The sequence below is a fragment of the Podarcis liolepis genome (genome assembly GCF_965112155.1).
Source record: "Podarcis liolepis genome assembly, chromosome: 1".
Lineage (NCBI taxonomy): Eukaryota > Metazoa > Chordata > Lepidosauria > Squamata > Lacertidae > Podarcis > Podarcis liolepis.
Window position 1 is genome coordinate 14831757 of NC_139554.1, and position 14826 is coordinate 14846582.

The following is a 14826-nucleotide window of genomic DNA, read 5'->3' on the forward strand; positions in this document are numbered from 1 at the left end:
AACACAAAGCCACCACAGGATAACACCCAACGAAAGACATGTTCCAGTAAGTCTGCTGATAAACACATTTCTACCTTATAATGGGTTGGGAGTTACTCGTGCGTAATCCTGCTCCGTTTGAGCATTAGATTGCCTGGTTAAACCCTCCGGACTGCACAGCCCATCTCAGCGTGGCTGCCCTTAGTCACTCAAAGAATCTGTCTGTGGGCGTTTCTTAAAGCGTTGCCAACATAAGAGTTGTTTGACGCCCAATCGTTTCCGCCTCTCACTGCGCAGGAGTCTCCTGCGCAGGGTGGGCGTGGGCAGCGGGGTGCTTGGGCTCTCCTCGCTAACTTCCAACGAAGAGTCCTGGAGCCCCTGCACCTCCCTGTCCTGTTGCTCTCCTAGATCCCTGGTGTTACACTCATTCTCTTCCCCTTCTTCCCGGCTGAGTCTACCTCTAGCGCTTGGACCTTCCCCTGCAGCATCAGAGACCCTCTCCTTCTCCCGTGCCTCTGATGGCAGTTCCCTGACATACCTCAACATAAAGGGTTGCATCCAAAACAGTGCCAGTGGAATTCCTCTGGAACAGTGGCTATTCCATTTCCTCTCCTATCCCTGTGCATACCCCCCAGATCTTTTTGAAGGGTTTCCCAACTTTCCAGAGCTGATTTCGAGGGTGCGTGGGGGACTGAGCAGGAGAGGTGGGGAAAGTTCTGTTCTGCTAGCACAACTGTCTTGCGGTAGCAGAAGGGGAGTGCTGGATAATGCCCATCTGCGTTAAAGAGGAGACGTTAAGTGCACAATTCCCCGGGAAAGTTCCCTGAACTGGCCCCACTGGAGTGAACAGGAGCAATGCAAGAGCAAAGTGGCCCAAAATAAAACGACAAAAAATTGCAATTTGTTCTAGTAAAAACCTTGAGGAGAAAGGATCAAGAAGATAAAATGCTCAACTTTTGCTTGGCAAGGAAAAAATAAAAACTTGAAGCATTTCCCCACAGTTTTAATTATCACAAATGTGTAGTTTTAATTTTGATTCCAGACTTAAATAATAATAAATAGGTGGGAGAAAGATTGCAAGACTTGAAGGAAAAAAAAACACGAGTTTTAAGTTACCTCATGAGAGCAAATAAGAAACCACAGGAATACTGTTCACAGCCATAAACCCAAACCCTTCATACTATTCTTAAACACAGCAGTGAATTGTAAAGCCTGAATTTACTGGTGAGCTTTGTTTAACGTATTCTTAAGTGTCTCCATCTTGGCCATTTCAATTTTAGCACCAAAAGTAACCCAAAAAAGAGGTACCAGTACAGCTCTAATGCTTTAAATGGTTTACATATAATACTTTTTATATTATAATTATACACACATACGGTACATTCACACATCCACACAAACAAGAGGAATATTCAAAGGTATATATTTGTGTGTTTCAGATTGTTCGCCAAGACTCGGAGCAATGGAAATAAAGCAGAAGGGAATAATATTTTACATAGTAGGCAACTTTAATGCTGTAGTGCATATATATATATATATATATGTATATATATAAAAAGTCCAATTCTCCCTCCCAGCTCAGCAGCTTGTCTCAACAGTTTTAATATCATGATTCAGAAGATGCAGAAATTATTGCCCTAAATATTATTCTATACATTTCCATTGGTGTTCTCAAAAAAACAAAACGGAAAAAAACCACTTGAAATTTGCTACTTTTAAATTTACAAACTTGATTGCTCTTCCCATTACAGCTTTAATTCATTGGCAATTTTGGAAGCAATGTTTTTAAAAGCTATGGATGTTCCCGATATCCTTTTGAAGCGAACTCCGTTCAGCGACAGTCTTGGCAGCTTACACACCTCCATCTCCCATTGCACGAGGTTCTCTGCGTGGCCGTCTCCATGGACACAGAAAAGCAAGAAACGCTCTCTCTGTTCATAGTCACAGTTATTGGCGTCCAGGACCTTGCGGATTTCCCTCATCATATCGTTAGGGTCCATGGAGCTGGTGGTCTTCATGCTCCAGGTGAATCGTAGAGAACGGGGCTTGGCTTCTTTGTTGTCATCCTTCTGGTCAACGGACACGTTGCGGCTGAAAGGAAACAAAGCCTTAGTATTCATACCAGATGAGCCCATTTCCTTTCCGAGTCGTTATGTCAGTGAAAGCCATTATGTTAGTAAAAGGCTTTGCAGCATGCATTATTAAGCATGCTCTCTCGGCAACTGCTTACCAAGCCCCGCTGCGATTAAAAGCTCCCGTTAGTGCCTAGCAACATCTGAATTAGGGGGAAAGCCCAACAGAGCTCAAGCCAACGGGGTGTTATTTGAAAATACGTGTCGCTCACCTCCAAGGTTTCCTTCCCCTCCCCTTACAAAAACAGGAGGGGGAGATGTGAAAAAGAGAAGTCGCACATGTGTGGGTGTGATGCAACCTTTTCCCAGGACACAGATTCTCTCTGCTGCAAATCATCTTCCACTTCCCATCATCAGGGAATGCCAAATATGCATAATACACTAAATGTAGAATTTGGTGCTGGGGACTTTTAATGCAGAACTCTGCATGTCACGATTTAAGTCTTCCCAACATGGGGCACTATCAATTACATGTGAAAGATCCCTTAGGTCCCCTTTGCCCCCTAACTTTGCTGGAAGCAGGTGGGGACTTTCAGACTGACTTCCCACTTTCCTACAAGTTGAGAGCAGTTTTTTTTAAACTATCACATTCAAGTAGTAATAACGATGGTTTAAAAACTGCCCTTTAAGTTTAGTTCCAGGAAGGATCATAGAATTAACCTCTACTTTTGTTTTAAAATGAATAAACCCTGCAGACAAAACTGGAAGGGATTGTAAGTGACGGGAAAATGTTCAACTACGGTGATTAGAATTGAAGCATACTATCAAACCTGGTGATGTAGTGAAAGCAGCAAGCATGACTCCGCCAGCAGCCATTGAATGAATGCTGCCAGCAGTTCCCTGGGCTGCACACTTCTGGGTGAAAACACGCTTGTATCAAATATACAAAAAAGACAAATTCCCCATATTGATGCCTTCCCGTCCCAATTTCCCCTATCCTTTTTGGAAGGGCTATGAAAAAAATTAGAAGTCACAGGCATTTCTAGAATTTCATATCTACTTCAACCTGTGAATTAGCAGCCCTGCCGCCTTGAAGGCAGGAAGATATCAAGTTTTAGGGGGGAAAGGCGTCTGGTAGTGTTAAGCTTTGTGTATGGAATCAGAACCAGACACAATAAAGACACTTCCAGAGGTAATTGTTCCAAGTGGTGTCCAAAGACAGGAGCAGCACTTTATTCCGTAATCCGGTATTTGAGTCTTTCTAACAGGATCTCAGCATAATTCAATCCAGGTTTTCATATCTGTTAATGAAATCCCAGAACTTCTGTAGGGAAACGAGCCCACCATTCAACACCAAGGCTCTCTTATAGACATTTCTGTGATTAATTCTTAGTCACATGAATCTGGCCTTTGTGCTAAAAGGTAATAAAAAAAAAGAAAAGCCTTCTACTGTAGGCAAAAAACATTTCTTCTTATATTTTCCCACTCTCTACTTGACAATGGCAGAGAGTTTTCAATGACAATTTCAGGCTAATTGGGGAAGTCTCCTTTTTGAACTATCCCGTAATCTGCTGGCTCTCTCAGCTACAATCTAATAGTCGCTGCATAGCTCCGAGAGGCTAGATTTTGGTCAGGGTGTATGCATGAAAAGTCAGAATCATGTAATATAAGTGATTTAATCACAGCTTTGAGTATAGGAGGCAATCTTAGTTTTACATATTCGTTAAGTTGGACAGATACCACCACCAGTGTCCTACTGCTTACATCCCTCGAAGGAGTGGAGGGGGGGAAAGAGTGTAAAACATCTAAGGTTAACATTTTAAGCAAAAAAATAGTTACCCTCACCTTGAGCCCTCAAATCTCCCGTTCCTCTCATATTCAGTTGGGAGCCTCAATGAAAACAATGCCGAAGCACAAAGAAAGCAGGAAAGAGAAGACAAATCTTACACTAGTATGGGTAAAAGTTGGCAGAACACTGCATAGCAACATCTCACTTAACAATTTACATTTGCAATTAGATGCTTGGCTTTAAACATTCAAATGATTAGTAGACTCAGAATATCAAACATGCCTTTGTCCAAATAAAATATATTTGGAAGCCTCAAACGTTTGCTTTTAGGGCTGTACATTGATCTACAAGAAGACAGCTATGTGTGATCCTCAAAAGAAGATCCTCAAAAGAAAGGACTTGCAACAATGGTGCTCGATTAAGCATTGGGCTGCTCACATAACTGTTAGGCAGGCAGAAAGAATAAATTACAAACACTAGAAATTCAGTTCAGATATACCAGACAAGGCCCATCATAATATATTTTCAGGACTCTCCAGCCTGTCATCTCTCAGTTTATATATAAATGGACAAATTTCATGATCAGCTGGTAACTGTTTTCCCTATATTAAGAAAATTTCCAGCTAGAAATTTCACCACTGTATAATTCCATTCACTTAGCATTCCTCTGCCTTACCTGTCAAGAATAAACCTTTAGAAAGAAACAGAAATAGTGCAAGGCACTTTTGAACTGCTGCAGAGAAGGGTGGGAAGAAAATGTGAAGACCTTTAAAACCAACTTCTGTCGATACATATGATTTTCAGCAGTTGGGTAGGTATGCAACAGAAGAATGGGAAATCCTTCCTATACACTGCTCTGCTCCATTTAACACCTTAGCTTTGATCACAAATGCTGAACTGAAAGCACTTAGAAGGAATGGAAATGCTTCACACAGACCTTACCCCAACCCTCAATTTCAGCACCTCCATTGTTGCCCTCTACAGAGTTTTGTGTTAATTTGATACAGACTTTTGATTAGCTTGGAATGCAGAAGTTCTGCAAAAACTTCTGCCCAGGGATATTCATAATAAGCCGTCTATAAATCCAGCAAATTGCAGTATATCCACACCTCTGTAAAAAGTTTACTGCTCATCTCTGCAATTTGTAGTTTCATCTGTTCAGCAGAACATGCTGAACGGAGGAAAGAATCTGCAAGGGATTCTATTTTATTCCTTTTTCTCCACCACTGCACAGAAAGCAACTGGAACAAACTCGGATTCAAGGGATTTAAACGACTATGTGGTATGTTGAATTTGGCTGCAATCCCCAAATGAGCTTCACCGACTACTTCAGATTGGAGCAATAGAGCTACTGAACTCTAATGGAGGGGAAGAACACAGAATGAACTTTCTGAATGGCAATACGAATGCATGGAGAAAGTCGAGGTATACCAGAAACAGTCAGAATCCAGTAAGAAAAACTGAATTGTCATCTTATCCCACAATCCATTGATTTGTCAAACCAGTTATAGAAAGGGAATTTGTACCAGTAAATGCACCAACTGTTCAAAATCTTTTCATAACAGCAAGAACTGACCATGCTTCAAGATAAAAATTAAGCACCCAATCACAGAAATGTAGGAGGCTGCTTTTTACTGAGTCAGACCGCTGGTCCATTCAGCTCAGTATTATCTATACCAACTGGCAGCAGCACCTCTCCAGGATTTTAGACGGGTGTCAGGAGATGCCAGCGATTGAACCTGCGTCCTTCCACATGCAAAGCAGATTATCCGTCACTGAGCTAAGGCCCTTCCCTGTCCACTTGATTAAGAGTGATTGAGACGTTCTTAAAATGGCAGAACTCATGGCACATAAATATTTGCAATGAGTCCCCAGAAGAACATATGGCTTTCATGAGACATTTCCTAGTTGCACAAACAGGATGGCTTCAAGAAAGAGAGGGCTACAGAATGAAGTTCATCTGATAATTCAGTTGTGATTCACCTATACAGTACAATTATTTCCTTGCATGCATGAAAGTGTGAGAGTGTCATATGCATGGTAACGTTCTGAAATAAAAAGGATTCTTGAAGAATTCAAAAAGTGAATGTCACATTTGGGCCATACAGGGTGAAAGCCAACCTAGTGAGAGTGGGCATCTACTTGTGCTTCCTTTTCTCTTGTCCCTGCAGCCCCCCACCCCACCCCAGATGCCCTCTGGAAGGTTAGGGATCCTGCTGAGAAGTAAAGAAAAATCAAAATCCATGCAAGTGGGTTTCCATTGCACAAGCAGATGGACATCCTTAGGATGGTGGTGGAAGGGGTTTTAGTGAACTTTGTTTTTTTACTGATTTTGTTATCCTATCCTGATGGTTTTGGTGCCCTGTTATAACAATACCTTTGGTGCCCTGTTATGATGATACCTTTGTGTTTCACCGTAATTTGACTGGCAGATTGTATTTTTTTTATTTACATATTGCATTCTTCTTTGTTAGCTATCTGGCACTCTTTGGGAAGGCACAATATAAATATTTCAAAATTAAAAAGAGCAATGCAGTAGGCCTACAAGTGATGAGCATTTGTGTGCATTCAGCATTATGGACTTGGCAAAACTATTCTTCAAAAAATTAAAAAGGGAGTGGAAAGGGGGTGGTCATCTGGGGAAAAAAAACTTTGGCACCCTACCTGCCATTAGCACCCAATGTGTTTTGACGATACACTATTTTGGCTTTATGTACTATCCTCAGAACATAACCCCCCCATATGTTGCAGGTCTACTGTACTGTAAACAAACTGCTGGTTTCATAATCTGCTAGCTATTGGGATGGGGACATGTGCTTGCTTGAGAAAATTTGACAAAGTGCACTAATATCAGATTTGCACTGCAAAATTAAATTAAGGATGTCGAGCAGTCCAGCTAAGGTTGTGCTTTCAGGAGATTCAAAATATTTAACGGAACAGGTTAAATGCACATAAATAAGTGAAGTGATAAAACATTCAATGCAGCCATATCACAAACCAGGGTACCACAAATGTTATGTATCCATTACAGAAAAAGCAGGTATCGCAGGGGGGAAAGGCCTAAAAGCATGGGAGCAACCACAGGTGGTCACTGGAGACAGTCCAACTTAAAGAAGTTCCATAAGTGACCATACATCTGAAAATGCATTGACATTGTGTCTTACCTAGCCTTAGAGGACAAAATAGGATTTTATCTATTTAGAGACATCACAATACACTTCTGTACTTTCAAAGCTCTGAATAATAATCAACACACTTTAGGAACTGCTGATGAAACACGCAACCAGACACTTAAAATCAACGATACAGCAACAGGTTTTACGGAAACTGCCTGGACTCTAGCTCGTTTTTTGCCATTGGGTAACCTATTAACGTGTCCCAAAGATCTTACACTTTAACTCTAGCTTAATCTGGAAAACTACTGCGCCCTGGTTAAAGGCTCCACTCCAGATGCGGGCAAACATATTTTTGTGTTCCTTAGATTCATGGGCTGGTGGAGTTGGAAGGGACCCCAAGGGTCATCACGTACAACCCCCTGCAATACAGGAATCTCAACTAAAGCATCCAAGACAGATGAGCATCCAACCTCTGCTTAAAAACCTCCAAAGAAGGAGAGTTCACAACCTTTCAAGGAGTCTGTTCTACTGTCAAACAGCTCTTACTGTCAGAAAGTTCTTCTGACAGATTCCAGCTGGAATCTCCCTTCTTGTAACTGTTTGAGTCCTACCTCCCCAAAGCAGGAGAAAACAAGCTTGTTTCATCCTTCATGTGACAGCCCTTAAGCTCTTTGAAGATGGCTACCATATCTCCTCTCAGTCTCCTCTTTTCCAGGCTCAACACTCCCAACTCCTTCAACCGTTCCTCATAAGGCTCGCTTTACAGACCCTTCATCATCTGCACACTTTTCAGTTTGTCAATATCTTTGTTAAATTGTGCTGCCAAAGCTTACAGTGCAGAACCTTAGCTTTGCCCCTACTGAAATTCCTTTTGTTACTTTGGGCCCAGTTCTCTACCCCTGAGCTGTGCCATTTCTCTAATGCCAGCAGCGCTGTGAATAGCAGAGACACTCTGAATTGACCAACACTCGTAAGCATAGTGGGGTGTGCGTTAATCTTTTAGAAACCAAAAACTATGGGGGGGGGGGACAGGACCATTTTTTCCCTCCTTGCCACAAGCTATGAATTCACATGCCAAAAGCCATGTGTGGCAAGCGCAATGCTATCTCTGCAGGATGGCTTGAAACTTACCCATTTCTTGCACTTCAATTTCTTTCAAACTGCCTGGTCTACTGTTATCTTAACATACAAACGTCTTTCTCTTGTTTAGCTGGTTCTCAAATGTGGCAGGCCAAATTTAACTACTTTTACTTTTTCTATGAATACCAAGCAAACAGTGGAGATCCTTACCTCCAATGCTGCCTAACAATGCTCTTTTCATCAAACAGCTGAGAAGCGTATTTCCATTCCAGAACCATGAATGCAAACTCAACCAAGCATGTTGCTAACAAGAGAGGCGTTTATAGTTCTGACTATGTCTCAATAGATCTTCAGGGTATTATTTGTATTTTTTAAAAAGTAAAAACCCAGGACTAGGTTCCAAATATATTATCACCAGTGAGTGGCAAATAAACTAAAATGGCTCTTAAGCTGAAATTAAGATTGATAAAGCAAGTAGAGAATTACTTACCTTTGTATTACACTTTTAATCAATATTACTGTACATATCATTTTTCAACCATAAGCATGCTAAGTGTATTAGTATAAAGAACAAAATTATTTTTTGGTACTATCAAAGTAAGTAGAGCGCATAAGACATGCTTTGCATTTCATTATTATTCAGGTGCCAGAGATCCATAGGGATTATTCATTGGTTAATGAATTTCTTTACTTATCTTGGGTATGTGAAGAGTATTTAGTTCTCAGCGGAAAGTTTAGTTTTGTTTCAATTTGTTTTAAAGAAAAACCAAGGCTAGAAAGCCAAATTCAATGTTAATTGCGAGAGCTGGTTCTGAAAATAGAAGTAAAATCCTACCTTTTGATAAACCTGAATGACATGTTTCTAAAAGAAATTAAGCCAAAATAATAATTAAAATGTGTTGGTATGAAATTTGAAAATCCATTCAACAAGCGAGACACATAAGACTAACTCAATGAAATACGGAAACAGTTTCAAATTCACTCTGGAAATACATGATGATTATTGGAATGGATGGATGGATATTCAGTGTTAAGGAGAATTCAACACTTTCTTCCTCAGTCACTCCCCTGCACATATGATAAATCCTTCACATCATTTCTGCTTTCTGAATTTGATAGCCAAGCAAAGGCAAATTATATTACAGTTGTCTATGTACAGTAGACACATGGTTTAGTACTACAGTCATACCTCATGTCGCGTCCGCTTCAGGTTATGTATTTTCGTGTTGTGTCCTGCGGCAACCCGGAAGTACAGGAACAGGTTACTTCCGGGTTTCACAGCGTGCATGTGCAGACGCGGCACTTCGGCTTGCGTCAGTTTCATGTTACAGATGGGTCTCCAGAACGGATCCCGTCCATAACACGAGGTTCCACTGTATGTTCACGAGTAAGAGTTGTGTTGGGCATGCATGCTCTCCTCTTCCCCTCCTGGACAGTGGGAAGAACTTCAGTAAAGTTTAGCTTTGCTTTCCATAAAACTTGATATTGTTATGTACGAACTAGTGGAAATGGTTTAAAGCAAACTGTAGTTAAGCAAGCCTACTTCATAACCTATGGCTTTAAATTGGCTTATAGTTTTTAAAAAGAAACTGACTAGTGCAGCAAACTAGGTTTCGTGGGATGTTAAATTAAATTCCGACTAAGTTCCTTTTTCCCAGCTGCATAGGAGGAAATGGAGTACCCAAGCCTGAGGCTTGCAACAAATCTCTACTATCCAGCAAGTTACACTAAACCATTGTTTAGCATTGTGCGCAAAGGGTGACTTTTAAAGCCCTTGGGGTTACCAAGAAACAAAAACAGAACAGAAATAGAGTATCTTCTAGGAACAGGACTCAGAACTTAAGCTGAATGTGACTTCATAACCCTTTCCAATTAATGCACACAGGAAAAACAGGAATGCAAGACCTTGTGCTCACAGACAAGGAAAATGCTTAATTTCCACAGCAGCCAGAAGCCCCTAAAACAGAACTATTAGTGACAACAAAACTTCCAGTGGAACTAGAATGGAAGTTTGAAAACTTCAGTCTATAATCACATTGTGAAAGGACACAAATACTGCGAACTGCTGATGCAACAAAACAGCTTATTCAAGGTGTGAAAAGCAAATAATTACAGCGCCAATTATCGCTTACGTGTCTTAAGTGCAAAAGGAAATACTGACAAACCAGGCAAGGCACTGTAACACTTGAAGTCCCTTACAAAAATCATTTTAAGTTGAAACAGCTAAGTTGCTTCTAAAGTGAAGTTTCTGAATGTTGTGGAAAGTCTGTGACGCTGGGTAGTGAGGCTTAAGAGTTCATGGAAACCCCCCCCCCCAAAAAAAAATGCATGACAGATGACACACAGACACTAGACCTGCAAAGGCTGCAAGATCTGTGAAGCGTGGACAAGGATGAAATATATATGGCTGTATTAATAAATGGTAAAACGACATTAACTGAAATAGGCTGAGCAAAATATATATCTCAGTGGTCCAACAACAGTGGCTTACGGAAAGACAGCTCAGTGTTTATCTCCTTTTCCTGAATGAGCGCAGTGTCACAACAAAGCACACACAAAAGTTATTCGACATTGTCGCATCATCTGGCCTGAGAGCCTGGAGAACTTCTCCATTCAATCTCTTTCCCAGTCCTGCTATTTGAGACCCCTTTTAGCTAGAGATGCTGAGGACTGGGGTTCTCTACATAAAAACGATGTCCTCTGAAACCAAACTATTACTACTACTACTACTACTACTACTACTACTACTATAATTAATTTATTAATGCCTTCTAAACCACTGCCCCAATGGGATTTATACATAATTAAAAACAGCTGAAAAATAGAATATATATATTTAAAACAAGATTAAAACTCTTTAACAAGTGGACACGCACTGTAAAAGATCAATTTTTCCTACCGGTAAAGCCTACTGCAATGAAAATGCCTTCCACTCTTTCCGGATAGTGGGTGCATATCGTATTTCGACAGGAATGGTATTGCACAGGAGAGGGGCTGGCACGCAAAAAGCCCTGCTCCAAGTTACTGCAGAGTGGGCTTCTGAGATCTTCGGAACTTGCAGACTGCAGTGATGTACTGGGTGTATAACACTGTCACTCAAATAACTGGGTCCCAAGCTGTACAGGGACTTATATGTGGGTACCAACACCATGAACTTGGCCTGGTAGCAAATTGGCAGCCAGTGCAAATCCCACAAGCAAGGTGTTACGTGCTGACCGTAGTTTGCACTCACAAGCAACCTAGCTGCTAGGTTCTGCACCAGCTGCAGCTTCTGGATCAACCACAAGGCTTTCTGCACCCTTCAGTTAATTAGTGGTATGAATAAATCTGTTATAGGAAACTGCATCTAAAAGACCCAAGTTAAGAACATTGTTCTGAGCACAGACAGGTGTCTATGAGGCCATTCCTGCTTTCGGAGCATGTCCTGGAAAGAGCCAAGTTGTAACTCTTAAGCAAGTGAAAGCTTACTTGCAAAATACAAATCTGATTAAGTTTGGAACTATATTTTACATTTCTCAGTTTCCCGTTTTGGGACTAGCAGTCGCAACCCTGCACACCAGTACCTAGGCTATCCATCTGCTTCTGTTTTCTTTAGGAAGCTTTGCATCACTAAATCCTGAGGTGTCTAAAGCTAGGGTTTTAGGGTTTTTTCCTATGGAATACTGACTAATCATTTTCCTGGGTGTACTTCAGCGGTTAACCAACAGTATGTGAAGCTACAGAGTAGCTAAGCTTTCAAAGTGTCAGGATTCCTGAAAAGTTCAGCTAGCTTATACTAGCAAGTGGGTGAGACAGAAAATTTCACTTCTTGCAAAGGGCTGAAGTGAGCTTCTGTTGATTAGATTTCCCAAGGGAAAACTTTAGTTATTAGCCAATTACATTGTTCATCATTACTGCAGGCTACTATTCTTGACATGTCTAGCCTTCTAAAGACGGGCCGATTTAAGCTAGCTTTCCCGCCCCTCACAATTTAAGTAAACAGTCTTGGAGATTACCGATGCAAACCATAATCCTCTCTGCAGCACCAGAGCAGCCACATTGCTTTTTGGAGAAGTGTGTATATAGGTTTGATAAAAGAAAAGGCAAATACTAAAAGCTAAGTTCTATGTATGTCACTTGAAACTCCCACTACTAGGAAGGTGAATATTAAACTTGTAAAAGCTGAACTGCAGCGCATGGTTAGATTAAGTTCTTGGATATGGAGAATAACTGTGCCAAGCAAATTTCTGCTAAAATTATGTTTTTTTAAAAAATAAAAAATACATACCTCCTTGTTAGCTTTGAAGTCAATTTACTGAACAGGTTAGTGGAGCCCCTGCTTCGTGTCTGCGAAAGTGGGGTTGCTTCATGAGACAGGCTGGGTGATGCAGGGGGCCCATTGTAAGTGGCAGTGCGCCGTTCTCTGAGCTGGCCATGGAAAGTGCTGCGACTGGCAGTTCCTCTTGGGAAACGGATACGGTCAGGTGTTGTTGCGCTGCTAATGCTGTGAGTTGAAGCAACTGGAGTTCTCTGATCAGGAATAGCGCTGGAATAAGATCATGGGTTAAGTTAAAAATTCCACCACAGAAACTCCAATCTCTACAAGGCTAATACAATACAAGTGACTCCCCATTTACGTTCCGGGCCAGACTCCTGTGTGCATACGCAAAATCGCATAAAATGGGGAGCACCCTGGAGAGTCCTAATGGCTTGCGAGGAGACCCACCCCAGAGCCTGAAGAGGTCTCATCATGAGCCAGAGGGGCAGCAGGACTTTGTTGAGCTGCTCAGCTTCACTGCCTAACAGCTGGCGTGCAGGGTAGCACAGCAGCAATCAATGCTTCCCAAGAGTCAGCTGAGACAGCCCCACTGCCCCTCCAGCTCACACAGAGAAGCCCTCCACCTCATGAGGAGACCCTGGGGTGAGTCTTGCACACAAATAGATCACAAGTAAATGAAGAGTTGCCTGTACATGTTTACAAGGAGCATTAGGTACCGCTACAATACGGTATAGAGCAAGGTTTATAGAATACAATCTAGAGGTAACATTACTGCAGCACATAAATGATTCATTAAAAAACAACAACAACCCACAAACACTCTAGAAGCAAACAGGAGATCTAAAAACCTGGGTTTGAAAGGCAAAAAGAAAACCCCTACTGCAAGAAAAGAACTGAGCGTTTTCTATGTTGATAATCTGAGAACAGATTTCCAGAATATCACTCTAATCGAAAATATTAATTCTTAATATTTTCCGAAGCTATACAAAATCACAACATATATTACATTATCTGAAGGAATTTGGACAGCAGTAAAGAACACTCAAGATGTTCATTAAGGGATCACAGCACAAACAACCTTGACCACCAAAAGATAAAGGGAGGGCAGGGAGAGAACACGCCTTCTAGGTAGCATCAATTTCTAGCACTATCTAGAACTAGAATTTCCTTAGCGCAGAGTTAAGCAACAACGGATGCCAGTTAGTTTCACAACAATGCCAGCATTTCTTACATAGACCTGAAGTTATCTGCACCATTGTTTACTGGAGGTAACATCATCTTCGCGTGCACAGAAGCCGACATGGACATCGACTTCTGGTATCGCAGCCGAACACTGGTGGAGGATGTAGTATAAACTGTATCAGGGCTAGCTGCACAAGCGAACATTTCAGCCAGGCTGCGAGAGGGGTTTGGGTTCAGGCAGAGGCAGAAAGAATAGCATGATGGACCAATGACAAAGATGCAAACTCAAAAGCAAACACCTTTTCTGCCACAAACATCTTCCAACTTGGACTGAACGCTCATATGCACAATCAAGTCCACAACGGGTTAGGGAAACATTTCCTTGCTGGTCACAAACACACGAAGCTGCTTTCTATTGAGAGGCAGGCTATTCGTCTATCCAACTTAGTACAGTCTACTCGGAATGTCAAGAATCTCTCTAAGGTCTCAAGCAGAACTCATGCCTAGCCCTACTACCCAAAACCTTTAACTAGAGATGGAAGGGCTTCAATCTGGGATCTTGTGCCTGCGAACATGTGCTCTACCTCTGAACAATTAGCCTCTTTCCTTCTCTAAGTTACTTTCGACTATACAAATGGCTGGTCCCGTACTGTTCTTACTGTAATTATTTGCATGTTTTAAACAGGATTCATATATGTATATAGTTTTAGTTTTACCAATGTTTAACTGTTTTTCGTTATTGCTTTTTTATGTTTTTAGCAGTTCTTGTTTTTAATCTGTCAGCAGCCTTGAGTAAACAGAGAAAAGGTGGGGTATAAATTATTAACAACAACAGCAACAATAAGGCCATTTCACTACTGCAGTAGTGAAACCTAAGCAAATACTTATCCTATGCCAATTAAAAATTATGCAATCTGCTATAGTTTTTCCAGTCAAAAGGGAACTCATTGACCACTTTTGCATGCAATGCTGAAACTAAACCGTTTAGAACAAGGAGTGGATTGGAAGCTTTTCCGGCTATGTTCAAGTAACAGAACTGGAACTGTGGTTAGCATTCACTTTGTTCCTTAATACACACACTGCTAAACGATGGCTTACTGTTACATGCAACTGTAGTCTCTACGCCGTCTTCTCCTGACGGTGCAAGACAAAGGAGACTACAACAAGACTGAAAATGCTGTTTATGAGTACCCCGATTGGGGGGAAAGTACTAGACCAAGTGTTTCCGGCCAAATCTTCACACCCCACAAGTTATGTATTTTATAACTGCACACATATCCCTCACTTCTTGCGTTACTCACAATCAATCAAGCACTGCTCACTTCAGTCCCATATTCTGCAATGCTCTTG

The 14826-nt window shown here is 41.4% G+C and overlaps 1 protein-coding gene across 8 annotated transcripts in view; it reads right to left on the reverse strand.

The window, feature by feature from the left end:
• Positions 1 to 1468: 1468 nt before the first annotated feature.
• The window catches only part of MARK3 (microtubule affinity regulating kinase 3), a 70022-nt gene continuing 56664 nt past the window's right edge, over positions 1469 to 14826 (reverse strand). For 2 of the 8 annotated variants that reach the window (XM_083517940.1, XM_083517942.1), the window contains 4 exons: positions 12304 to 12561; positions 8872 to 8898; positions 3897 to 3941; positions 1469 to 2070 (listed from right to left, as the gene is read on the reverse strand). In XM_083517940.1, coding sequence (XP_083374066.1) covers positions 1725 to 2070; positions 3897 to 3941; positions 8872 to 8898; positions 12304 to 12561 — 676 coding nt within the window. In that variant the 3' untranslated portion in view covers positions 1469 to 1724. The remainder of the gene's footprint in view (positions 2071 to 3896; positions 3942 to 8871; positions 8899 to 12303; positions 12562 to 14826) is intronic. The other 6 variants (XM_083517941.1, XM_083517944.1, XM_083517943.1 and 3 more) reach the window with 3 other exon arrangements.